Source organism: Chionomys nivalis, chromosome 21 (assembly GCF_950005125.1).
Source record: "Chionomys nivalis chromosome 21, mChiNiv1.1, whole genome shotgun sequence".
Taxonomy (NCBI): Eukaryota; Metazoa; Chordata; class Mammalia; order Rodentia; family Cricetidae; genus Chionomys; species Chionomys nivalis.
This window is the reverse complement of record NC_080106.1, coordinates 46,544,525-46,572,337: the sequence shown is the minus strand read 5'-3', so window position 1 is coordinate 46,572,337 and position 27,813 is coordinate 46,544,525. Positions and strand designations below refer to the sequence as shown.

Sequence of the window (27,813 nt, the reverse complement as noted above, 5' to 3'; positions counted from 1 at the left end):
AGGCCTGGGCAGCTTGGGGAAAGCCTATGACCTTAAAAACAGATAATGGTCCTGCCTATGTGGCCCAGGGCTTCAGATCCTTTTGCGCTCAAATGCAAGTAGCTCATCTCACTGGGCTGCCCTACAACCCTCAAGGGCAAGGGATTGTTGAACGTGCAAATCGAACCCTCAAAGAGATGCTACAAAAGCAAAAGGGGGGTATTGAGGGCTCTGCCTCTCCCAAGGATCGTTTATCACTAGCCCTCTTTACCTTGAATTTTTTAATCTTGGATAATCATGGCCATTCACCGGCAGATAGACATGCTGGCCACATTATAACATCCACAGAATATGTAAAATGGAAAGACGTGTTAGATAACAAATGGCATGGACCGGATCCTGTAATACAGAGATCCAGGGGAGCTGTTTGTGTTTTTCCTCAGGAGCGGCCCGATCCGGTGTGGGTGCCTTCGAGGTTAACCAGAACAGTGGAAGACAAGGAAGACGCCGGACAGCCCCAGGATGACGAGCCAACTCTCGAGGAAGCACCGTCTGACCCTGAACATTATACTCGCCCTTGCTCCCCTTCTGATGACTGTTAATAGCCAAGACAATTATTTTTGGGCAGTTACCCGCACCTGGCCCATTCCCATGCCGGTTACTAATGTTTCTAGAATCTTGCCCCATTTGTATATAAAAGATTGCCTTTTTGATTTGTCCTGCCAACAAGTAGATTATAGGGAAGAAGCTTATAATGCAACCAGCTACGATTTACAGGGAACCCTTTGCCTGACTAGTAATAGTAGCGCCTCCCTTCCCTCTTGTTTGATGTTAGACTTTAAGATGTTTGCTAGTTATTTAGATCCTTTAAATGGCATTCACGAATCGTGGATGCTTGATGCCATATTTCAGACTCTTAAGCAGGTGAATGGGGGCAAGTCAAGTGGCTCAGGTGATATAAGCAACCAGACTGTTTTTAATGTTACCACCTATACGTTAAATGTTACCGCTGCCCTTCCATTTGTTGTTCAGACAGGTAATTCCAACGGGACAAAAGACAATACCCATAATTACAGCCTATCCTTACCTCGCTGTGAGCGTAGGGTAAATTTTCAATGGCCACCTGCATTTTTAAATTGTGTCCCTCGCTTTGACAAGCCCAAACCAGCTTCTCCGGGCTGGTGGCTTTGGAAAGAGCTACCAAAGTCAACGAAACAAGGATTAAAAAGGGGTCTGCTTACCTCACCTTGGATTTATTCCAATAATTATGGAGGTTTTGTGGATCTGTCACCTTTTATTTTATTTAACACTTCCAAGTGGATATTAACAAATAGTTCAGGAGTGTTAAATGGGTCCAAGTTGTTGATCCAAGAGAGTGAAGGGGTTGCTAATATTTCCAAATCAAAAAATCCAGTTTGTGTGGATGCCCCGTTTTTATGGATTTTAAGCAATCACTCTACCGACAAGCAGCTTAACTGCTCAAAGACTTCTTGTGTATTATCTCAATGCTGGTCCTTTCGGCACACAACCGGCCTGCTAGCGAAGGTGCCTACCTTTGTGTGGGTACCAGTGAAGGCAGACCCAAAAGAATTTTCTGTTTTGTCCCTGATTCGGCAAAAACGAGATTTCGGTATCACAGCAGCTATCGTAGCAGCTATTGCTGTTTCCGCAGCTGCGGCTGTTACAGCTGGGGTAGCTATGGCCAACCAGGTACATGTAGCAAATACCATTAATGAAGTAGTGCAGAAAACCTCAGAAGCCCTGATACAACAAGAAGCTATAAATAAGCATTTGGCTTCAGGAATTTTATTACTTAATAAGAGGATAGATTTAGTGGAAGAAAATTTATATAAGATGTTTGATGTTATGGCTATGAGTTGTGTTTTACGCAAAGAATATTTATGTGTTACCCCTTATCTTGCATCATTTAATGAATCAAAACGATTATCCAATTACTTGAAAGGTAATTGGAGCTTGGAGTTTGAGCAATTACAATCCAATTTAAGCTTGAAAATTTTAAGTTTAAATGCTACCAAAGCAGAAGTGATTACACTTGGAGAGTTTACGGACTGGCTGGTTACTACCTTCTCTTATATTAAAGAGTGGGCTGGGGTTGGTGTGATTGGTGTGCTGATGTGTGCAGGGTTGATGGTGGCGCTGTTCTTGATTATAAAGATGATAAGAGCACGCAAAAGGGAGAAGATGGCAATTGTCCGAGCACTCGCTGCACTTGAGTCTGGCACATCCCCCCAAGCTTGGCTCACTATGTTTAAAGAGACTTAAGCCATGTCTTTGCACCCGACGGGTCCTGTTGCCCATTGCACTCGGAAGAACGGCTTGCCTTACCCGGGTGGCTTGCACCACAGAGTGCACAGGGTGAGCCACCCTGGAAATCATGGTTCCGTGCAGACGGGTTTCCTCTGACTAATTTTCCCGTCCCTGGAAAAACAGAGATTATCATTTTTGCCCAGGGGGGAACCCTCTAATTTCAGCCATGACTGGAGGTCTCTTTCTCTAATCAAACAAAAAAGGGGGAGATGTGGCGAACTATCGCCGCCATTACAAGATGGCGCCGAGAGCCTGACGAACAAGTGTGTTTTGGCGTGTTAGACCAACGTCTTTACCGCCTGATCTTGCTCCTGATCTGCCCAGCAACAGCTGCTTCCAATCCCATGCGGCCACGTCTCTTTCGTTCTGAACACGCCCATTCTCCCTGTATATATTCAGCCGCTTTCTGCCATTCGGGGCCCCCTACTTCCACCAGTCAACTGTAACCGAGTGCACTTCAATAAAGCGCGATAGAGAAGGATCCTGTGTCGGTGGTCTTCATTTCATCGCTGGTCGAGTCTTGGCGGGCCACAATTCCTTATTTGATATCATCTATATTTATAAACATACTTAACCCAATAATTCAATTTATCTTTTTTTAGGAAGTCGCCACAGCCTCGAGTCAGTGAGTTTGGACTCTGCCCTTCATCCCTCAGCTTCCCACCGAGATAGGAAGGTCACCATCTCCATTTCACTCCTCTGTCTTGTGTTCATTAGAAATTCTAGTTCCACACATCACCAGTTTCAGCCTCGGTGCATGCAAACAGCCATGCCGTTCATAAGCAGCTCACAGGAGTTCTCTGCAACGATTGAACCACACAGAAGCACAGCGCACACTTGTGTTTAGATAAGGTTATCCCCGTGACTCACCTCATTTCCACCAACTGCCTTGGTTAAAATCACAGCGGAAGACACGGGGGGAGGCATGCAACCTACTGTCTGCAAACTGAAAAATAAAAGAAAATCCAATTGTAAATAGTTCCTCATTTCCAGTTATAAATCAAAGATAACAGCGTTTGTCGGTTTGTTGGTGTTGAGCTGAGACACTACAGGACAACATGGATCAGAAGATACGGCAAATGTCTGGGCCCTGAGAGCTCCTGACATTATACAGGCTTAGATGGCTTTATTTTTTAACTTATTTAAACTTTGAAGGGCTGGGGTTTAGTTCAGCTGGCAGAGTGCTTGTTTAACATGCACAGTGCCTTGGTGTCATCCTTTGCACACATCAAATACAGCAGGTCTATGATCCATCCCAGCACTGCACCACACACACACACACACACACACACACAACTTTGATTACGGAGTTAAAAAAACAAGCAGGCTATAGTGAGTGGGATCACTGAACGATAATTAACATAGATACTCTAATCTTGGGTTATTGCCATAGATCTCTCCCCATAGAACTAGGACAACAGTACACACCTGTGTTCACAGCTCAGCGGAAGATGGGACAGAAGGAACATGAGCTCAAAGACAATATAGACAACACAAAGAACCTCTGTCCCAAAAGAATATCTTCCTTGTAGTTTTATAGAAGATCTTTTGGTAACAAATGAAGCCTAAAGATGACATCTAACGCTCAAAAAAATATTTGATAAAACAGAAGTCTACATTTTACAATTCTCAACTTTCATCACATAAACAACATTCTCATGTTGTAAAGTCATGTTGGAGGCAGTAATACTATCTCACACTTCTTGAATTCAGACCCAGAGTGAATTCCCATAGCTACTTTATATGTTTTTATTAAATAAGGCTCATATGTCCATGGTCATGAAAATGAGTCTATTCTCTAAGTTAGAGATAAAAGCTGCATGCCAGGAAAGGCAAACTATGGGCCATAAATCTAAGGACTAAACTGAAGACCATTCCTCAGTATTTGAACAGAACATGGCCTCACCAGAAGCAAAGTTCATCAAGGACACAGCACACAAACACTGTCAGGAGAAGCCAGCCTAGGCAACAAATTGAGGCCTGTCACTCAAAATAAAGTAAGAACAGGGATCTGGGAAGATTTGTTTTCGGTTTCTGTTTGTTTAGTTAGTGGGCTGGTTTTCTGAGACCTGATCTGGCTTGAACTCACCATGTAACCGAGTATAGCCTGAGCCTGAAATTCCCACTCTTCCTGCTGTAGCCTCCCTAGTGTTGTACCAGCAGAACATATCAAGCTGATAGTAACCCTTATTACTAATGATAACCCTGAGAAATACAACAGCGCTTCAGAAGAAATTTGTTCAGTTTCTAGGAGGTCAGTTTTCTCTCCGAATTCATCATGGAAGCGAGCTTTCACCTCATGATCTACTTTGACTTTTGGAGTAGAGCAGCAACTTTTCACCAGAACCAAGGTTCCATCCTTCACTGCTGAGCGGTTCTAACGCGACCTGCTACCCACATTTCCCTACCATGATTCTGAGGTAGAGCCTGTCCTCCTTCAACTAACTCAACTCCTACTTTCTACTGTCACCTTGACAAAACCTTGGAAAAAGGAAACTCAATCAAGGGAATGCCTCAATACGCTTGGCCAATAGCATGGTCTGTAAGGCATTTTCTTGATTACTACACGATATAGGCGAACCTAACACTCTGAGCAGCACCACAAGTGGGCCTGGGTTGTTTAAGAAAGGTAAGGCACAGAGAGCAAGCCAGTAAGCAATACAATCAACATTCTTCCATGGTCCCTGCTTCAGTGCCTGCCTCCAGGCCTTGAGCTCCTGCTTTGATTTCCCTCAGTAAAGGACTCTTACCTGAAGAATAATGAAATGAACCCTTCCAAAGCCACTACTGGTCTCAGAGCTTGTCCCAGCAACCAAAGAGCAACCCAGAACATAAACATGCTAGGGAGGCCAAGGGAGACCAAAAGGAGCTGAGATGAGGGACAGCAAGTGTGGGTCCCTTTGACACCTATTCTAACTCATCACAGATGACAGGTGCTACTCTCCTCATAAAAACATCAGGTGCCATCAGAACACTCTTTCTGAGGAGCACCTCTTAGAACCCGAGTCTCTCAGCTTCACGCTTTTGTAAGCGGTCTTTTATCTACAGCCTCAAGCCCCAGATTCTTCAGCCCTGTACTAAAGGACTCTGTTGGGATGACCCTAAAGAAATCTTATGTCTCTCACTAATGCCTCATTTTGTAGCCCTCTACTCTAGGCAGACACAAACCTTGTTGAGCCCCATTCTTCGTGTGTGTGTGTGTGTGTATGTATCCCACACATAGAGCATATATATGTTGCATGTATTCAATAGGATTGGGAGTTCCCCGAAGAAAAATAAAAACATCTTCCTACTTGTTGCATGCCCCACGCACAGCAGATGCCCAGTATTTCCTGACTTGTAGTACACAGAATTACATCACTGCTCTGAAAAGAAGTCATCTTATTTATGTGGCATTTTACCTCTTTTAGTGAGAGGCAGTGCTCCTTCTCTGAAGTGCAGTATGGTGAACAGCGCATCCTGACCTCCCTTTCGACTTCTACACCACTGGTGTCCCCAAGTTGCCATTCACGCTGTGGCTCAACCCTGAAGCCTTAATCTCCTGGTGACGACCACAGCCTCTCAAGACAGAGGTCACAGAAACTCGAAGTTCCAATCAGTCCCACCACACTCATCTCTCTGTCGCGCTTCCACATTTCACTAGCCTCCACACTTGTTCCCCTGGCTTCGTCTCAAGCCCCCTACTATCAACACCATTACCAAGAGTCCCATGCAAGCAAGCCTCGCATCCCTCCCTGCAGCCCATGCAAAAGCTTCCTGCAGCTTCCAGATAAGTCCTCAACACAGTGCTCTCGAAATACTGCCGCCCTTCTGCCACATGACCAGGATATGCCCACTGGCCTGCTTTGCTGAAGCTGTCTACAAACTCCCCGGGCTTGTTTCCACCTCAGTGCCTTTGTACATTGCTTCCTTTCCCAAGAGTATTCTCCCCAAGAACTCTGGGAAGAATGAGAGTTCCTCAAAAGCCTGGTCACCCAATCCCATTGCACCCCTTTCCTCTGATGTCACTCGTTTTCATTGTGTCCCTCCTGCTGCCTGTTGATGTCTACTCTGAGTATCTATTACCTCTGGACAATTCACCAGCACATGACCACTTTTGTCTACTATACTCTCTCCATCATCAGAAATACTCCCGGCATGCAGTAGGGCTAAATGGATAACAAAGAAATCATGCCATGGATGGAAAGATTTGATACAGTCAACGTCATCATTAAATATGTGGTTAAGGCATGACTGTCCTCAATTTATACAGAGAAAAGCAGGTCTAAACTATGAGACAACTTTACTGAAAGTCATAGAGTGTCAGGGATAGGCTCAGAGGACAACCTCTGAGCTCTGGGGTCGGTGATTTAGCAGCTATAACATGATGCTCAAGTGAGGTTAGTTGTAAACTATTCTAATTAATTTTTCAATTGTTAAATTGTTTCCATTAAACATAGTAACATTTGTCATGAAAGAAAAGATTCTAATGAATCTACTGCTAAATTAACTAAAACAACAACAGAGTAAGTGAAAAATTAAACATATGTCGCACACATATCCTTTTATTGTACATTTTAAAAATGGGCACTGCACTCAGCCACGGTAGTCCATGCTTGGAAAGATACAGATGGCCAAGGTAAGGCCCAGCGGACAGCCTACATTCCCATGCAGACTGATCTGGAGGCCTCCAGTATCTTCCGATGCTCACTCTGAGAAGCGGCGGAATGCATGTGTTTGTGCAGGCCCAGAGAGCATAGGAGGGCAGCAGCTACGATACTCTCAATCTCCATGTTCTTTCCTTGAGACTAGAACTGAACCTGGAACTAAGCTGGTAGCCAGCAAGCCTATAAAACCTCCTGTCTCCCAAGCCCTGGGGTTCTAGGCATGCTCAGGTCCTCAAGCGTGCACTCCTCAACACTGAGCCAGCCCCCTAGGTCCTCTCCTACTCGTTTTATACACTCAGAAAGTCTACATTCTGGAACCTTAAATAGGCACAGGGATCTACTTTAAGATTCTGTTAAACAATTCTTTACTGAACCTCTGATGAAACACTATTGTTTTAACAGCTAGTATTTATTTTTTCTAATTTATTTATTCTTATGTGCACTGGTATTTTGCCTGAACGTATGTCTGTGTGAGGGTGTCAAATTTTAAAGTTATAGACAGTTGTCAGCTGCCATATGGATGCTAGGAATTGAACCCAGGTCCTCTGGAGAAGCATTCAGTGCTCTCAACCCCTGAGCCATCTCCCCCAGACAGAATTTAAAAGGTGGTCTCCTTTCCTTATAACACACAAGTCCTTTTGTTTGCAGTTGCCATGGAAACAATAATGTTACTAGAGCTGCCCCATTAAAAGAATACCCATCAAAAGGTTTAAACATACCCTTTTAAAAGCCATTCATTGATGGACGTGACTGATAGAAGCTGAAGAAAGAGCCATATTGTTGCTGGGAAGAAGGCTAGTGTGAAGGTCTGGATGAAAAGATGCAGCTTCAAATGCACCAGTGCACTGGTCAGCTCCTGCAGAACAGGGCAAAGGTAAGAAGAGAAATTCCATAGAGAGCTCTAGTAAAGCAACTTCACAGGCCTTAGCTTCCAATGCTGAATTGTTTCAAATCTTAGATCTTTACAAGCACATGTATAAGAAAGGGGCTGTGAGAGAGGAAGAATAATGATAATTATAAAATAGTTTGATATAAAATCTCGGAGCTATCTAATTTCCTGTGAATACATAATATGCTCTAAGAATTCAGATCTGTACATTTCTGAACAAGAGTAAAAGCAAACTAGCATTAGAGTGGTATAAATTCAAGGACTGTTGATATAAATAAAACATATGTTTATCTACATTAAACAATTACCTTAAACTGGGCAGTGGTGGCATATACCTTTAATTTCAGTACTCTGAAGGCAGAGGCAAGCAGATCTCTAAGTTTGAGGCCAGCCCAGTCCACAGAATGAGTTCCAGGACAGCCAGGGATACACAGAGAAACCTTGTCTTGAAAAACAAAACAAAACAAAACAATCTCAAAAATGTTCATAAGACTTATCACACTTTAGTCGAATATACTAATCTCTATTCATTGTATGAAATTTATCAGGCTTTGATTTAGGAAGATGTCACCAAATCTACAAATAACAATTTCTAAACCATATTCTCTTAGATAACAGTTTATAATTCCAAGGGATTCCGTCCCCTACTGACCACTCACTTCAGTTCCTATTGTTAACAGCTTTCTGTGAAATAGCCATATGCCTGGAGCTAGGATAACCTGAGTACTCTGTTATCTCATTTACTCCCAAAGCAGCCCATTAGGACAGTATAATGGCCAGGGGGATAGTAATACCTGGCTGCACTGCTGAGGACACTAAGACTGAGACCACCCACACGGTGAGGACCTGATCAAGTCCATTCCTGGCACACTACCAACCAAATCCAGGTCTGCTCCTACCATGGTATCACAAGCTGCCCCAGGAGGGATAAGAAATGCACACTCAAGATTGGGCACTTTCAGAGTGGACTAGCCATAGACAGAAAGGCACGTTAGGATGGAGGTATAGCTCGGTTGGAGAAGTGCTTGCCTAGCATGCATAAGCACTAAGTTTGATTCCCAGAACCACATAAACCAGGTACAATGGCACACACCTGTAATTCTAATACTTGAGAAGCTGAGGAAGAAAAATTCCTGGAACTAGCTCTTGTAGACCAGGCTGGCCTTCAATTCACAGAGATCTGCCTGCCTCTGCCTCCCAAGTGCTAGGATTAAAGGCGCGCACCACCACCACCCGGCTAGATGATAAATTCAAAGCCATCCTCAGCTACTTAGTGAATTTGAGATTAACCTGAGCTATATGAAACCCTGTCATAGAACAAAACAAAACTACATATTAAACATGTTATGAATTGCACAGCCAGAAAACACAGAATAGTTAACGCTGCAATACATATAGGTGGTGGCACACGCCTTTAATCCCAGCACTCGGGTGGCAGAGGCAGGCAGATCTCTGTGAGTTCGAGGCCAGCCTGGTCTACAAGAGCTAGTTCCAAGACAGGCTCCAATGCTACATAGAAACCCTGTCTCGAAAAACAAATATAGATAGATAAATAGATATAGATATAAATATTTACCAATATTTACAAATATATGCGTCTATATTTGCTTTATATGGTTACTCTGCTGAAACCCAATATATTTAGGAAACAGTAGGATCAGATGTGGTGGCACATACTTTTAATCCCTTAGAGGGAATTAAATACTTAGAAGGCAGAAACGGGATGATCTCTGTGAGTTTGAAGCCACCCTCATCGACATAGTGAGTTTCAGACTAGCCAGAACTAGATAGTGGGACCTGCCTCAAAAAATAAACAAGGGCTGGAGAGATGGCTCAGTGGTTAAGAGCACTGGCTGTTCTTCCTGAGGACCTGAGTTCAATTCCCAGCACCCACATGGTGGCTCACAGTCATCCATAATGAGATCTGGTGCTCTCTTCTCCCCTGCAGGTGTACATGCAGACAGAACACTGTATACATAATAAATAAATAAATAAATCTTTAAAAAATAAATAAACAAACAAATGAATAAAAAGTAAAAATGGTAGAAAAGGAATAGCCTTTTTAAACGTCAGACAACAAAATCAAACAAACAATAGAAAAAAAATAAGCAAGGGCCAGGGAGACAGCTCACCAGGTAAAAATATTTGCTGTACATGCCTGGGGTTCTGGATTTGATCCCTAGGATCATGGTGGAAAGAGAGAATCAACTTCCAAAGCTGTCCTGACTTCCATAAGCACACACACATGCACCCCCCCAACATACATCAGGAATCACCCGTAAGACAAAGGGTTGCAAGCAATCACACACTCACCAGTTTTAATGTGCACATTTCAAATGTGCAACAGACCCTCAGCCTCAGAGGCACAACTACCTGGTCATCTGTAACAGCAGGCTAGCACAGACTCATCCGCTCTCCCGTTAGCGCCCACCTCTGTCTCCCCATGAGGAGACGCACCAATTCCTCTTTGGTCCAAGATGTCTCTGAAAGTATGGAATGTTCTGATAATTTGGGACCATCAGTCCCACTAGGACCACACTAGGTCCTTTGATGGACCCAAAAGAAAACAACACTTGTAAAGTGAATTAGAATCTTCAAAGTTACATCATTAAGAAATCTGACACCAGCCATGCATGGTGGCACACGCCTTTAATCCCAGCCCTTGTGGGGCAGAAGAAGCAGGTGGATCTTTGTGAGTTCGAGGCCACCCTGCTCTACAAGAGCTAATTCCAGGACACACCAAAGCTCCAGAGAAACCCTGTCTCAGAATACAAAAAAAAAAAAAAAAAAAAAAAAAAAAAACACTATAAATCAAAGCTGAGTAGGACAAACTAAAATGCTTTCAAATAAACTCAAGTCAATAATTTACTATCTTCAGTGAACAAAAATGCACTATTCTAGGACCAAATAAGATAGAACATAATAATCATAAAAATCATAGATCCAGTTAAAATTAATTTAGGATTATTAAGTAAAAAAATAAATTACAAAACTGTTACTTCCCACTGACCCTGGCCCTGAAGCAGCAGCCTTAGAGACGGCCTAGCGTTATTCCCGATGGAATCTAGTTAAATGGCTTCTGAAAATGACTGACCGTTGTACTGGTTTGAAAAGGGTCTTTGATGGAGGGAATGGCTTTGATGGCCACTCATATACCACAATAAAATACAGGATCAAAGCAATTCACCATTACATCCAAATTAGCTGGGTAACTCTGAAGGCTTCCTATGTGCTGACAGAAGTTGGTCCTTAGAGAAATGCTGATAGCTGTGACATTCTTCCTTCATCAACTCTTGCAACCCACAAAGTTGGCTGCTTTACAGAATAACATTAAATAAGAAGCTGAGGTGTAAGAGACATGAAGTCTCTTGCCAGATATCCCATGGCATAAATAACAGCTGTCGCCATTAAACAGATAGCAGGGGACGCAGTTAGAGCCATGTCCTAAGCAGAGGACGTGGGTGATGCAGCTGCTCCACAAGGCATAGCCAAGGCCAGCAGGAAGACCTCAAGTCACATCCGACCTGCCCCTCATCATGGCAAACACCATTCTGCATCACGTGCCCACATTTAGAACCAACTGTAGAACCCAGGTGTTCAAAGAAAAAGCCTACTCCCTCTGACAATGGTTACTTCGAGTCAATAACATTTCTAGTGGGCCTACAGTTAGCAGAACAGGAAAACAATCCTGCATGGGTCATTTTCAGAAAGGCAATCCATCAATGAAGATATTTAGAATTGCTGGTATGTAATTCATCAGTTATAAACACTACACACTAACACTGTATATATCAAAAATACCCCAATGAGATTTATAACAGCCTAATAACTACTGAATGAAAAAATTTACAAAATCGGTCCTCCATGTTGTTAACAGGATGACCTAAGAAGGAGGTAACTGACTTTAGTCTGTCTGAGTTTGCTTTCTATTGCTGTGATAAACACTGTGAGCAAGGCAACATGGGAAGGAAAAGGTCACTTCATCCAATGCATCCATGTTACAGGCCATCATGAGGGAATTTAGGGAAAGCTTCACCAGGAACCGGGAGCAGGAACTGAGCAGAGACCAGTGCTGCTTACTGGCGTGCTCCACAAGGCTTGCTCGGCCTGCTTTCTTACATCATCCATGCAGAGGTGGCACCACCCACAGTGGGTAGGCCTTCCCACATTAATCACTAATCAAGAAAATGCCACCCCCCCCAGACTTGCCTACAAGCAGCCCGATGGAAACACTCCTAAAATATGTTCCCTCTTCCCAGGTGACTCTAGTTCTGTGTCAACAAAAAGTCGCCAGCACAATCTTCACTCAGATCACACCAAAATCCTACCATATGACCTAGCTATGATCCTGCACATATACCCAGAGGATCCATATCCTACCATAGAAATACTTGCAAATCTATATCCTAGATGTAATATTTATTTATATATCCTAGCTGCTCTACTGACAATAGCTAAAAAATGGAATGTACCTAGATGTCCATCAACTGATGAATACCTAATGAAGTATGGTAGATAAATACAATAAACTTTTATTTTAAAGAAAAATAAAATCATTAAATTTACCAAAAAAATGGATGGAAGTGGAAAACAATTACACTAAGGCAAATCAACCTGGAAAGTCTGTATAACCTCTTGCATGTGCATCCATCCTAGCTTCAGAGTATAAGTTTGTGTGTTTCATGTGAGTACTTGTAGAGGTCAGGCATCAGAGAGAGCTCATGAGAGAGGGCAACAGGCCTGTACGGAAGGAGGAGAGCTTAAAGCAGGGGTACAAGTGGGGAGATGGAAGCAAAGGACGGTGGGGGCTGGGAAGATGGTTCAGCAGTTAGAACGGTGGCTATTCTTCTAGAGGACTCAGGTTCAGTTCCCAGCACCATATGCTGGCTCACAACCATCTGTAACTCAAGTCTCAGGGGATCCAACAACCTCCTTACCTCCATGGGCAATGCACACACCATGGTGTACAGATATACATGAATACAAAATACCCATACACATAAATCTGTACAAATAAGTTTTTAAAGTGTTGAAAAGATGTGCCCTTTATGAGTGGACCATGCTTCCCCTAGAAGACATGGGTTATTAAAGGAAAATCTCAAGGCCAGGTATGAGATATCTCCCTACATGTTTTTGGTTAACGAAACCCCAGAGGCCATCAAACAACACAAGTTGTTGCCACTGTTCTCGGCTACCCACAATAACTCAGGGCAAGACCCTATTACTGAAGACACTCTGTACTTTGGGTATGCATACAGACAGATCAAGATTGAACTGAAATGAAAACTTCTTTGCTAACTAGTTTTCACAGCGCCAAAAGGAGCTACGCAGGCTCCTGGAGGGTAAAAGCCATGGCGCCTCTGCACTGGACCCTGGGTAGCCTGCCTCTCCAGGATGTGCTGCCAGCAGTGTAACGACGACACGACGCCTATGAAGGGAACCCAGTACTTAGACCTGGATTGAAGGTCGGTTCCATAGGAAGGAATTCTTGCCTGACACTGTAACCCTGGTCAAAAGCCCATGGCTAGCAGGTCATGGGCCTCATGGGGGAGGAGATGGGCACAGAGGGAGCATCTATTATTGTTTTGCTAAACAGGCGTGTTGTCAGACTTCCTTCTAAATATTCATACTTATAGGTATAGATTCATGCTCTCTCAAGCTTGGTCAGAAGCCCCTTTCTTCAGCACACATTCATTAATGCAAACACCCATGACTATTCAAAGTGCTGAGAATACGTAACAGTTGACTGCTGGTCCTAAACGAGACACTAGCTCCATCTCAGAGGTTATCACAACAGAGGGGACAGAAAGACTCTAAGGGCCATCTAGATGTGACATGCCAGTCACATTCATGAACTCAGAGTAGCTGTGCCTACCTGCATGAGACCTGCACAAAGTCAATTAGGTCAATAACTCCTGGTGTAGGAGGTCCTTCTGTATTTGTGTTGTTTTTATTGGTTGAATAAAGAAACTGCCTTGGTCTTTTGATAGGGCAGCAAGCAGCTTAGGTAGGCGGGGAGACAGAACAGAATGCTGGGAGGAAGAAGGGCAGAGTTAAGACGCCATGGTTCTCCTGCCCAATACGGACGCTGGTTAGACTCATGCCAGTAAGCCACAGTCAAGTGGCGATACACATTAATGAAAATGGTTTAAATCAAGATGTGAGAGTTAGCCAAGAAGAGGCTAGATATAATGGGCCAGGCAGTAATTTAATTAATACAATTTCTGTGTGGTTATTTCGGGGGTTAAACTAGCCAGGCGGCGGGATGCGGCCCGCTCCTTTTACTACAAACTCCAACATGGATGGGTTGCTACCCCAGAAGACCCAGTTGTGAACATGGCAGTACTGTATACAGCGCACGTTCCAGGGGATCTGACCTCCTCAAGCACCTCCATGCATGGGGTACACTGATATACACAGACAAAATGCCCATACGCACAAAATAAAAATAAGGAAGTCTTTAAAAAGTACTGGGATTAAAGGCATGTGCCACCTCTGCCCAGCCTAAAGACATTTCCAGTAAAAAAGAGAGAGAGAGAGACTCAGACTGTGGTGACACGCATTTTAATCCCAGCACTCAGGAATCAGAGAGAAGTGTGGATCCCTGAGCTCAAGGCTAGCCTGGTCTACAGAGACAACCAAGTCTACACGGAGAAACCCTGTCTCAAAAGAACGAAAGGAAAAACAAAACAAAAACGCTGAAATCCACATTAGAATAAGATTCTCCCATCTATAAGAATAAGATGTTGGGCGGGAGAGATGGCTCAGAGGTTAAGAGAACTGACTGCTGTTCCGGAGGTCCTGAGTTCAACTCCCAGGTACCACATGATGGCTCACACCCATCTATAATGAGATCTGGTGCCCAGAACACTATACACATAATAAATACATTTTAAAAAAAGAATAAGATGTTAAAATATTTATTTCTGGCACATTTATGTGTGTGCTGTACATGTATATACACAAATGTTTACATGCATGGAGATGTACCTTTCATGTATGTGGGTATACATGTACGCTCTTCCATCTGGAGGCCTGGGGTTGATGTCTTGTGTCTTTCTCAATCACTCTTCAGTTTGTTTACTGAGGGGCAAGGTGTCTCCATGAAGCCAGAACTCCCCTTTGGCTGGTTTAGCTAGCCATCTTACCAGGGGATTCCACACCCACCTCCTGCGTTGAGATTACAGCCGGTTCTGGGACCACATGCTCCGTCCTCACACTCGCTCTGCGTTTACTCACCAAGCCATCTCCCAGCCTCTAGAAATTAATACCTTTAGAACTTTATGATGTTCTGAGAAACCACCCAGTATTTCCTCTTTTCTTCCTGCAGTTTAAGTGTAAAGAAAGCCACATATCTTCCTTACTCCTCTCTCGCACGTGACAGTCTCTGTATCTTTACTTCGGAGACAATCTATTTCTGTGACACTGGATCAGTGACGACCATCGCCCATAGACATGACAGATTGAGACTTCTCAGTAACAATCTAAAACGACTCTCAGAACGCTAGAATGTGCTCCTTTAAAAAGTAGTTCAGAGATGGCATAACAAACATGACTAGCTCACATAAGGCCCAGGACCAAGAGGTAACACCGGAGAGTTGTAACTACCTAAAGAGCCTCCATATGCCTCAGTGGAGCAGGTGCAGTCTTCTCCATGATGTAAGAAAGACAATAAAGCAGGTACTGTAGTCCATTACCACACTAATAAACCTAATTTTTAAAAGAAAAATTGTTTCTTTGTTTCGGTTCTTGTTTTGTGTAGCTCAAGCTAACCTCAAACTCATGGCAATCCCCTGACCCCAGCACCCGATGTTTGAATGGCAGTGGCCCCATAGGGTCATATTTGAATGCTTGGTCCCCAGGTGGTGGAACTGTCTGGGAAAGAAGAGGGTGTGGCTTTGCTGGAGAAGTGTTTCCCTGAGGGTGGGCTTTGAGGTTTCTAAAGCCCACAAAATGCCCAATTAGCTCTCCTGCCTCCTGGCCATTTTCTCAATATGCAAGCTCCCAGCTACTGCTCCACGATGCCTGTCTATCTGCTGCCCTGCTCCCGCCATGATAATGGACTCAGCCTATGGAACCGCAAGCAAACCCCCAATTAAATGCTTTCTGTTAGGAGTTGCCTTGGTCACAGTGTCTCTTTACAGTAACAGAACAGTGACTAAGACAGCAGAACCAGAGACATGTGCCACTACACCTGGCTTGAAAATATATTTTTAATTACTGGTATTACCACACATCTTTTTTCTGTAGCAGGTGAGATAGAGTATTACAGTCTTACTTTCTGTTTCCTTGATTACATCTCTTCATAAGGATATTTTTCATACCAATGTCTTCATTAAAAGAATGGTCATCAAGCCAGGCGGTGGCACATGCTTTTAACCCCAGTCCTTGGGAGGCAGGGACAAGCAGAATTCTATGAGTTTAAATCCTGCTTAGTGGCAGCCAGAGCTGTTACACAGAGAAACCTTGTCTCAAACACTAAAAAAAAAAAAAAAATTTCATCCATGAATTCTAAGCCAGCCTGGTCCACAAAGTGAGTTCCAGGACAGCCAGGGCTGTTACAAAGAAATCCTTTCCCAAGAAAAAAAAATTAAATAAATACAACAAAAAAAAACCCATGTAATCCCACGTCTAGGCCCTGAGTGCTCAACTCTGAAGGCCCCATACAGAGGCTGTAAGCTAGTGCTGCTGCTGTCCAAGTCACTCCGTCACAGTGAAGCCTCCGACAGCAAACAGCTTCACAAAGTCCCGAGACTTCAGCACTCAGGGCAAGTTAACATCTCTGCACTTCTCTCCATGTGCCCACAAGGTGACAATACCTCTGTTTTTAACGACAGTCCACTGTTAAAGAAGATCGTAGCGACAGCAATGTAGGACACAGTTATCTCTGGCTTCAGTGGTCCTACAAAGAGAGCAATGAGTCACTGTTAGAAGAGCATGCACAGCAAATCAGCTGGTTTGAAAGAAGACTACTTTCAGCATCAGTGTTGGACCTGTTCTGCTGGAAGCTTCACCTTAGCTGCTGGCGTTCATATATCACAGTCTGGGATGTTTGGGGGAAGCTCCACCCCAAGCCCCCACCCCATCTCTCTCCATACCCTGCTGTATCTCAGAAACTCCACCAAATGATGACCCCTCCTCTAGAGATTCTCAAGACTACTCCCACAAGGTACTTAAACTGCCCCCCAGGAAACAGACATGTGGTTTGCCTGTCTTCCTTTCCTGTCTCCTCTTTGGGTGCTGGAAGATCATCCAGGAGTGTTTTATCCATTAAACCTGGGATTTTTCTAATTCAGTTTGATTTGGTCTGATTTGGATTGTTACATCGGTAAAGAGGCTCATTGGGGTACAGAAACTTTTCCCATTTTCCCCACATGAGGAGTCTCCAGTGATATTATCATGTCTAAAATGTCAACAATACCCAGGTGGAGTAGCTGGTGCATATACCATTTGGTTCCCCTGTACTTGTGTTCCTAAAAGGCATATCTACACTGTTTCTATATCAATGTATCTGTGAGTGGGACCATATTTGGAAATAGGACTGTACTAGAGGAAGTTAAGTTTAGATGAGGGTGAAGTGAATAGTTATTCAACAACTACCTATGTTTACCTGTCTGCTTGTGTGGTTGAAGTACAGGGATGAACTCCGGGTCCGGCACATGCCAGGCAAGTACTGGCAGGAAGCCCCAGTGACTGGCATTCTGAGAGGCATGTTTGTGTGTAGACACACAGTAAACACAGGGCAATGGTTGGAGTTACAATACCATACGTCAAGGAAGCCAAAAAAAAGTCCTTGTGAACACTAGCTAAAAGAAGCAAGAAAGAGGATCCCCCCCAGAGCCTTTGGATGTCTGGCCTAAAGAAATGAGAGAATAAATTTTTGTCATTCTGATATATTTCTTAGGCAATTTGCTGCTAGACTGGGTTTACTTCAAGTCAAATTACATGATCACAATCATAGAGTCCCCAAAATCCTCTACCATATCTACTGATATTTTGGGAATATAGGCGGATGATCAAACCGAAAGAAATCACTATTTATTCAAGTTGTTCAACAAAAATTTATTAAGAAGCCGGGCGGTGGTGGCGCACGCCTTTAATCCCAGCACTCGGGAGGCAGAGGCAGGCGGATCTCTGTGAGTTCGAGACCAGCCTGGTCTACAGAGTTAGTTCCAGGACAGGCTCCAAAGCCACAGAGAAACCCTGTCTCGAAAAAAACCAAAAAAAAAAAAAATTTATTAAGATATATCTTAGATATTTGTAGGACAGCATAAAATAAAAGAAACAAAAATTCCCTCAAACAATGTAATAAACTATTTCATATGCCTGGCATTAATACAAAGCCTTTGGCTGAGACTGGGAAAGCAGAGCACAAAGGGGCAAGCAGGAAAGCCTTCCACCGCAGCACAAACATTTAAAAAGGCACACTGCCTTCCAAACTGTGAGAGTATCTGTCTCCATACTGTACAGGTACATACTTCAACAACTAAAGATGTCCTTTTTAAGAAGCATAATTTAAAGGCAAAAAAATTTTAAATTTAAAATTAAAATTTAACTAGACTGCTCCCAAAAATCTTAACTATCTGAATTTTTAACTCAAGCTTTTTTTACTCCCCACCCTCACTCCCTCACTTTTTGTCAGTCCAGAGTGGTGCCTCCAGAATTTCTTGAGAGGAAGGGTCAGAGAGAATCAACGAGATGGTTACACGCAAAAACTAAAGCCAGGTCCAAAGACATTTGTATACAGGTAACATGTGGCGTTCAATTCTGTGGACTAGTCCTGAACTTTCAATACAGACTTTTGTTATACTAGACACACATCTAAATAACTGTAACCAAGAAATGGAGTGGGGCTATTCCAGGGCTACTTACAACATACCTGTCTGGGAGAAGGGGGATTAGGGAGACCCAAGGCTCCTCAAACACACAGAGAGCCGCCTGGGATTAAAGGCGTGCACCACCACCACCCAGCTCATTCTTGAGACACACAACTATAAGGCTAACAGGTGGTCCCAGTTAGGGAATTCTGCAGAACAAGAGGTCGCCCAGGACAGAAATGAGAACTCGGCAAATCCTTAAGCAGAGGGATGAGCGGAAACTAGGATCTAAATCTGTCCCTCTTCCATGCTCAAGTAGTCGCAGTTGTCCTCTGCTTTCGCACAGTTCAAATAATATTAGTCACCAAAAATGGAAGGAACTCACACAATCAAAAGAAAAATGGGCTACTAAGAAAATGAAGCCACTTTGAGTTAGAAAATCCAATCTTTTTATTTTGTTGTTGCTATTTGTTTTCTGAAACAAGGTCTTTCTAAAGAGCCCAGGCTGTCCTGGAACTCACTATCTAGACCAGGCTGGCCTTGACCTCCCTAACAATGGAATTAATAGGGTGCACCACCCTGCTTGCCTCTTTCAGTATTTAAGGGAAGAAAAAAGAAACTCTTTGTAAAGGTGACATTCCACAGAAGCCATTCCTCTATGGCGATCTTGCCCCAAGTATCATCTAAAATATCCTAAGGTTTGGGCATATGCTTTCAGTCCTAGAAGATGGAAGAAGGGTCCCTGTGAGAAGGCCAACCTAGACTGTGTGTGTAGCTAGCTAATGCTAGGTCAGCCAGGGCTACATTGTGAGATGTCTCAAAAAAGAATGAATTAATTAAAATAAAAAATATTCTTAATATTTGTAGATAATATACTTCAACATATTTTTTAAAATTTGTTCTTGTTTTTGTTTTTTGAGACAGGGTTTCTCTGTGTATCTCCAGCTGTCCTGGAACTCACTCTGTAGATCAGGCTGTCCTCTAAATCACACAGATCCACCTACCTCCGGCTTTTCTGTTTTTCTAATGGAAAAACAAATGCTTCCCCCCCACCCCCGCCAGGATTTACATCTCGCGAATAACTGAAGGCATAGGCAGGAAGGACAGTTTCCCTGTGTAATTCCACAGAAGCACACCTAGCTTTAGCCAAAATGAGGACCACAGAGCTAAATCCCATGAGCTCATATTTCTCTGGACACATTAGCAGTGCCTCGGACCTACATAATCATGCCTCCAACAGGCTCTTATTTTCAACCTTGTTCTGGCTTTTTTGGGGGGTGGGGTGGGGAGTGGTGGGTAGTTTTGAAGGTTTCTCTGTAGCTCTGGCTGCCCTGGAGCTCACTTTGTAGACCAGGCTGGCCTTGAACTCACTGAGATCCACCCAAGCACTGGGATTAAAGGCGTGTACTACCACGCCCAGTTACTTCTATATTTTTAAGGAAATGTAACTAATTTAAAAAGCAAGAACTGAAAGAAAAGAAAAGGAGGGGCAGCGAAAGTGGGGGGGAGGTTATGTAGCTCAGGATATAATGAGTCTCAGCACAAAGTTGTCTCAACATACAGCACCAGTAAAATAAAACAAACAAAATGACCAAAAGAACCTGTCTCAAAAAACAAAAAAGAAAAGAAAGATTATGAGAAATTTTCCATGACACATCTGCCCTTGCTCTTTAATTCTTGTTGGTGAGGGCACAGAGAAAGCGTTGCTTGATGCTATTTTTGTTTTTTTATTAAACAGGCTTTATAGGTAGGACCATCATCTGAAATGGTCACAAAAAATAAAGCTCTCAACCTAACAACCATACAGAAAATCCCAATTATTTGGCTCTTCTTAAGACAAGTAGTTTTTACACAGAAAAGTCCTAGAAGAATCACATGGTGTCTAATATTTAGCTGATTCTGTCCTGTTCGTCTGGACTAAAAACCATAAAAATGTCTTTATTCTACAAGGTCTTCTCTTTATAGTGATTATTTATCTTTAATAGTCTCTCTCTTTCCCAAAACCATTATTACAGATTTTTGCCACTGATATGATAAAAGAGGAAGTCCAGTCTCCATTCCCCCTAACTAAGCTCTGACATATTACCTGGTTGGCGTGGCGGGGACACACACACACTGACACACACACAACATGGACCTGAGGATGTGGTTCACGGTACAGCATGAGTTTAACAAGTATGCGCCAAGGTCCTGGGTTCACTTCCCAATATGCCAATCAAAAAATAACGTGACATGATGGTTTAAAATATAAGTTACTTAGAACTGAGAATATTCTGCTTCTACTTTATAATTGCTGAAAAAAATACGATAAGGATTGTTAAAAAACTGAACATATTTTAAGACCCAAAATGTACAAAAGTCCACTAAGTACAACAGTACAAACAAGATCACAGAATCCATCTTGTATCTGCCAGATCAAGAAGCCCCAGAGAACTGATCCAAGCATTCCACAACCATCCTGCCCACATAGTATTCAGAAAATTCAAGGTAAAAGACACGTGGCAAGCCCAGCACCTGCAGAATTACCAGCCACACACCACCAGGAAAGGCCTCTCATATAATACTGAGCAAATAAAGAGATCTAGCCTCAAGCACAATAACCAGTACAGTGTGTTGTGGGTCACTTCCAAGACTCTATCTAGAACTGCACTTCCCACCGTTCAAGAGACAAGGGGTTCTTCATTGGACAGAATTCAAAACCCCAAACTTCAGTTTCCCAAGAGCTCACAGAAAGGGCATATCAAAACTAACTAACTCCACAGAAGCTGTGGATATCTGAGTTCAAGACCAGCCAGGGCTACACAGAGAAACCCTGCCTGGGGGGAAGGGGGAACCTAACTGGTAGTTTCAGAAGAATAAGTAATGGCGTTGTGGTCACAACAATGTATTCTATATGTTGCATTTAAATTTTAAAGTATGTAAATTTAAAAGGAAGAAAAATGAAATAATCACGAGCTTTCTTAGCCACAATCATTGTGTTAAGTAATTACATTCAACGATCCAGAAGTTACTTCTAAATGGAGAAACTAGAGTGAGAGAAGTAGGAATCACTTGCTGTTCTGAAATACCATGCATTAACTTCCTGAAGGTTTTAACAAGAAGGTACAATTTCAAATACCCACAGGGGCGCCTTCTACTTGAAAATGATTATGTGTCTTCTCTCCCGTCCTTACTTGGACCCACTACATGATTTATGTATTCTATCCATCAACAAACTTGAGATCTAACACACAAGGTCAAAAACACAAAAGAACTGAAGAAATTCAATTAATGTGTATGAAGAGCAGGACAAGGCTGTCTGAAAGTGGGAGAGAGGGTAAAAAGGCCAATGACACTTGCCCTGTCCCCACCAGTGTCCACAGACCACAATACAAAGCCGGTCATTGTATTCGGGATTTGAGTGGGGTTTTAACCCATCCACACTTCCTTGTCAAAACGTACAGTGCGCATAGCTTAACACAGTCTGTATCTGTTAACTGCTGCAGTAGCAACTGAATCCCAGCAGCACACGGAAGTAGTGCCCTGTGGAGTGCAACGTGTCAGTCAGCTTGGGAGTTTGGGAGCGTCAGCAACTAAGGCACGACCGCTCCCCATCATATGAGCCAGAAAATCGAAGTTTGGGGAAAGAGTGTCCTTTCTTTCCCACCCCCTTTATTTTTCTCTCTCTCTCCTTTTTTTTTTTTTTTTTTTTTTTAAGGTGCATAAAGGGAGGAGTCGGAAAAAGACTTGATAATGAGGTGCACTCCAGGACAGATAAGGGCTCCTGGCACCCTAAAGTCCCTTGGGATGGGATGCTACTCTGCAAGCATGAGGTGTACGTTTCATTTTCTGCAGCCTCACTCCCGGCACTGAGCAGAAGTCATTGATTGCCCGCAGAAAAGACAACCTGTACTCCAACTCCTCTGCCCCATTCCTGATCCCCTTCGGGGCTGGCAAGTGAGAACCACCTGGAAAGGCACAGCGTAGTTGTGACGGTCGGGGCGGAGAAGGGCAGCGGTCCCACCGCACCAGGGCGGCCGCCCCTCCCGCAGACTCGCCGAGGAGTTTTGAAGCGGGAGCCGCCGCCGCGGCGCAGCGGGCAGAGGTGCGGCACTTACCCCCGTTCACTCCGACCGACGGCTCCAGCTTAGCGGCGCCGATCGCCACCACTATGCCGACCATGAACCATTCTTTCCTCGCCCTCTCCAGCAGCCTCATATTTGTTAGGGTGGGTGGGTTTTGTTTATTTGTTTGGCTGGCTGGCTTTCCAAGCTGCGATTCCCGAATCTCCGGGGCGTCTCCACGCTTTCCTCGGTGCCTCCAGACATGCAGCAGAGCAAGTCAAATTGCCATTCGTAAACTAAAGACCGGAGGGGTGGCTCGGGCGGCTCCGAGGCGGGCTGGGAGTAGTAGTATCCAGTGACAGGAAAGCCTCACTGAGCGCCGCCATCACTACCACGCGCCTCCGAATAGATGCGCACTCTGGCGGAGGAATCCGGGGGACGTAGAACGGGGGCGCACCCGGAGACCGAGGAGGAGGGAAGGGAGACCAGTCACCGGCTACACTAACAGGACCCGATGCCATGCATCCGTGGTCAAGCTTGGGGAGGTCCACGGCGGGGAAGCGGAATGTGGCGCCCCAGACGCCCAGCCTCCTCGTGCTGTAGCTGCAGGAAACTGACGGCCTCCCGAGCCCCGGGGCGTGCATCGCGGACTCGCTCCGCCCTGAGCCCGAGGACGCGCGCTGCGCGCCAGAGGGTACCGGGCTCCGCTGTAGCTGCGGCTGCGCGCGCGGGCGCCGAAGGTTCCGGTGCGCTCATTCTCGGCGCATTACGACGACGGCCGACGTCGCGTTGACGTTGCGCGGGGGGAGGGGAAGCCACTCGCGGCCTCTGGTTCTCGGCGGGAGCGGCGGCGGCAGACGCGTGTGGCGACCGGCGCGGGAAAGCGGCTTCCTAGTTGGGGAAGCGTTAGCCCCGGGGGTAGGTTGAAAATCGGTGGCCGAGCAGACGTCCGGGACGGCAGGCCCCCCGCCTTCCCGCAGCGGCGGCGGCGGCGGGAAGGCGGGGAAGGCGGGCCGGGCCTTCCCGCCAGGTCGGTGGCCTGCTCGGGCCTTTCTGCCCGACCGCCTTCCCGGCCAAAACCCGCCCCGGGAGTGGGGAGGACGGCCGGGATGGGGCAAATCTTCCCTGGGGGGGCGGTAAGAAAGCGGCCCAGGCTCCTCCCCACCCGTGTGCTGCGCGTGGGCGGGCGATTCCGAAGGCCGCGTGGTGCGGGCCTTTGCCTGACCCCGGAGCTGAACCACTAAAGCAACAGGACGACTGAGGGGGCCGGGAACGCAGAACAAAAGCAGTGAGGGTCGAGACCCAGGGAGGAGGTCCTGATGTCCGCCCCCCTCCCCCCGTCCGGTTTCTTGCTTTGCATTCTGACGACCTATGGCATAGTTTCACGAATGGTCTTCCGAGCATCTACCCTTCCTCTTTATGCACCCAAAGAAAGAAAGGAACAAAGTATTGTGGGACATTTTGAAGCAGCCTGGTATCAACTACTTGAATAGTTTACTATGGAACGTAACGTTCGAAAGAAATTGTACCAGACTCTCATTCTGGATGCATTCAAAGCTTGAAAGAGACTCGGCTTCAATTTGCTCTATTTTACTTTATCTTGCTGACATGACTCGCTATCCAAAAACTAAACTGCTTTAAGCAGTTGTGCTATCGGTTCCCAGTTGCACAGCCCCCACTGGGGTAATTATACATCAGGCAGCACGAAGAAAAGCTAATCTCAAGATAAAAGAACGTAATAGGGAGTCGTTAAACAATTTACCAGGCAAAAGAAGTACATGAAATGTGATAAAAAGCTTATTAGAAGGCAGGCACAGGTAAGTGGAGTTTAGGAAGGAAAATTTACAGCGATTTTTTTTTTTTACAGTCATTTTCTCGGTTCAGGAAAAAAAAATCTGCCTCAAAACTAAAAAGCCATTACAGGGATAGTGCTGGCTTCAGTAAGCCTGCTTACAAATTCTTTCTAGAGACTTTGATCTGTTTAAAGCAAAGTCGTAATTCATAGAAGAATATTTTAACGGTAGTTCGTTGAGAATTGTATTGTTAAGGACTGTATTAGTTTGCTAGGGCTGCTATAACAAATATTCCCCCTCTCCCCCAAAAAAACTGCATGCACCCAGACAGACAATATAAACATTTGTTATTTTCCTGTTGCAGAGTCTAAGGTGGAGGTGTCGGAGGGCCATGTGCTCTGAGGGCCCTTTCCAGCTTGTGGCAGTTGGTATTCCCTGGCTTCCTTGCTTTAATGTTGTGATGCTCCAGTCCCTCCTGGTTTGGCATTACATTCCCCTGCATATGTCTCTAGTGGCTGCATCATTCACTCTGCATCCATCGCCAACACTACCTTTTTTCTGTATGTTTATTACAGTGACTCTTGTCCTTGGGTTAGAACCTGCCCAGTAATCCTAAATGATGGATCAGATTCCTTTAAATTATATGAGCATATATCCTTTCTCCAAATTAAGTTCACTGTTCAGTAATGTACCCTGTAAAAGGCATGTCTTCCTGAACCTCAGAGTTTGACTTCTTTTAGAAATGAGATGTTTGTAGGTACCTGAGAAGAGGTTATACTAGATTCAGGCAGGTCCCGAATCTAATGACTATTGCCCTTTTAAGAAGGTATGCATGAGAGGCAGGTGGAGTGTAAGCACTATGTAAAGGGGAAAGCAGAAACTGGCTTGAGATTCCTAAGAATTGCTGATAACCACTAGAAGCTAGGAGAGGCATGGTACAGATTTTTGTTCAGGCTTCTGGTAGGAACCTCACCTTCATACTCAATGACTTCCTGAACTATAAGAATATGGATATTTTTAATCCCTTCCCCCCATTTACAGTACATTGTTACAGCAGCCTGAGGAAACTAATACAAAAATATTGACAGGTACTCATGTGCAGTAGTCCTAGTGGCTTTTCTGTTTTCTTCTGAGACCCAGCAGCTGTCACCGGTGAGCTACTTGGCCCTTCAGCAAGCTTCTAGGAGTTTGAGACCTTCATAGTCCCCTCCAACTCTCAGCTGGAAGGAAAGATGGTTGAAGCAGATCGCCCAGGAAAGCTCTTCATTGGTGGGCTCAATACAGAAACAAATGAGAAAGCCCTTGAAGCAGTATTTGGCAAGTATGGACGAATAGTGGAAATACTTTTGATGAAAGACCGTGAAACCAACAAATCAAGAGGATTTGCTTTTGTCACCTTCGAAAGCCCAGCAGATGCTAAAGATGCAGCTAGAGATATGAATGGAAAGTCCTTGGATGGAAAAGCCATCAAGGTGGAGCAAGCTACCAAACCATCATTTGAAAGTGGCAGGCGTGGACCTCCTCCACCTCCAAGAAGCAGAGGCCCTCCCAGAGGTCTTCGAGGAGGAAGTGGAGGAACTAGAGGACCCCCTTCTCGTGGAGGATACATGGATGATGGTGGTTATTCCATGAACTTTAACATGAGTTCTTCGAGGGGACCACTTCCAGTAAAAAGAGGACCACCACCACGAAGCGGGGGACCCCCTCCTAAAAGATCAACGCCTTCAGGACCAGTTCGAAGCAGCAGTGGAATGGGAGGAAGAGCCCCAGTGTCACGTGGAAGAGATAGCTATGGAGGCCCTCCACGAAGGGAACCCCTGCCGTCTCGAAGAGATGTTTATTTGTCCCCAAGAGATGATGGATATTCTACAAAAGACAGCTATTCAAGCAGAGATTATCCAAGCTCCCGTGACACCAGAGATTATGCGCCGCCACCAAGAGATTACACATACCGCGATTATAGTCATTCCAGTTCACGTGACGACTACCCATCAAGAGGCTATGGTGATAGAGATGGATATGGTCGGGATCGTGACTATTCAGATCATCCAAGCGGAGGTTCCTACAGAGATTCATATGAGAGTTACGGTAATTCGCGCAGTGCACCCCCTACACGAGGGCCGCCGCCATCTTACGGAGGAAGCAGTCGCTATGATGATTACAGCAGCTCACGTGATGGCTATGGTGGAAGTCGTGACAGTTACTCAAGCAGCAGAAGTGATCTCTACTCAAGTGGCCGTGATCGTGTTGGCAGACAAGAACGGGGGCTCCCCCCTTCTATGGAAAGGGGGTACCCTCCTCCACGTGATTCCTACAGCAGTTCAAGCCGTGGAGCACCAAGAGGAGGTGGCCGTGGAGGAAGCCGATCTGATAGAGGGGGAGGCAGAAGCAGATACTAGGAACAAACAAGACTTTGGATCAAGGTCTCCAAAAAAACAAAAGATGGAAAAGTCTTCTGTCGGAACCACCCAAGGACTACTAAGAAAAGTTGTGTTACCTTTTTAAATTTTTCTGTTTTAAGTTCCCCTTTATCATTTTTGTGTTCTTGTGAGGATAAAAGTAAAACATGATTAATTTTGATATTATGAATTGCTTTCAACAGCAAATGTTAAATGTGTAAGACTTGACTTGTACTAGTGTTGTAATTTTCCAAGTAAAAGTGTTCCTAAAGGCAACTTCCTGTCTTGATTGATTTTTTTTCCCACCCCTACCACCCCCCAGTAAATGAGGTGAGTAATTCTAAGATCTATGAGAGACCATCTAGATAGCCTTTGGTCTCTGGAGAATTGAGTCTTGTCTGCCTATACAGACAAGCTAACAGGGGTAGTAGAGGGTGCTGGTGGTGTGCTACTCTTAGGTACTCGGCGTGTCTTCTGACTTAAGTCTGAAAAATAAGAAAGCTTAAAGCTGACTGGCTTGTTTTTTGGCATTTATTTGGGAATCATCAAGAGCCTCCCCTTTCACTCCCGCCCCTCTTTTTTGACACAGGGTTTATCTATGTTTGGCCAATCTGGAAATCACTCTAGACCAGGCTGGCCTTGAACTCAAAGATCCAAGCTTCCACCTCCTGAATGCTGGGATTAAAGGTGTGCTACCACACTCCAATTCCCTTTTATGTGTGTGTGAGTGCCTGTGAGTTCATGTGCATGAAGTGTGCATAGGTTCCGGTGGAGGCTGAAAGAGGGAGAATGGGATTTGACTAGCTCAGGCTGGCTTCTAACCGTGCTCCTACCACATCTCCCCAGGGCTGGATTTTAGATGTGGACCGTCACTCCAGGCTACCATTCTTTTCTGAGGCTTTTCTGGTGCACTCATTAT

The 27,813-nt window shown here is 44.7% G+C and overlaps 2 protein-coding genes across 9 annotated transcripts in view; one reads left to right on the top strand and one right to left on the bottom strand.

Annotated features, from left to right (window-relative positions):
• The window catches only part of Slc10a7 (solute carrier family 10 member 7), a 286,449-nt gene extending 263,409 nt beyond the window's left edge, over positions 1-23,040 (bottom strand). For 7 of the 8 annotated variants that reach the window (XM_057754300.1, XM_057754295.1, XM_057754301.1 and 4 more), the window contains exons 1-4: positions 22,757-23,040; positions 16,662-16,744; positions 7,673-7,809; positions 3,178-3,253 (exon numbers count right to left, since the gene is read on the bottom strand). In XM_057754300.1, coding sequence (XP_057610283.1) covers positions 3,178-3,253; positions 7,673-7,809; positions 16,662-16,744; positions 22,757-22,856 — 396 coding nt within the window. In that variant the 5' untranslated portion in view covers positions 22,857-23,040. Of the gene's footprint in view, positions 1-3,177; positions 3,254-7,672; positions 7,810-16,661; positions 16,745-22,756 lie in introns of those variants that run through there. The other variant, XM_057754303.1, reaches the window with a different exon arrangement.
• A 444-nt stretch (positions 23,041-23,484) lies between these two features.
• On the top strand, positions 23,485-27,164 carry LOC130863969 (RNA binding motif protein, X-linked-like-1). The gene is made up of 2 exons (XM_057754292.1): positions 23,485-23,620; positions 25,630-27,164. The coding sequence occupies exon 2, from the start codon at positions 25,728-25,730 to the stop codon at positions 26,892-26,894; it is 1,167 nt and encodes a 388-aa protein (XP_057610275.1). The 5' UTR covers positions 23,485-23,620; positions 25,630-25,727; the 3' UTR covers positions 26,895-27,164.
• Positions 27,165-27,813: the final 649 nt, after the last annotated feature.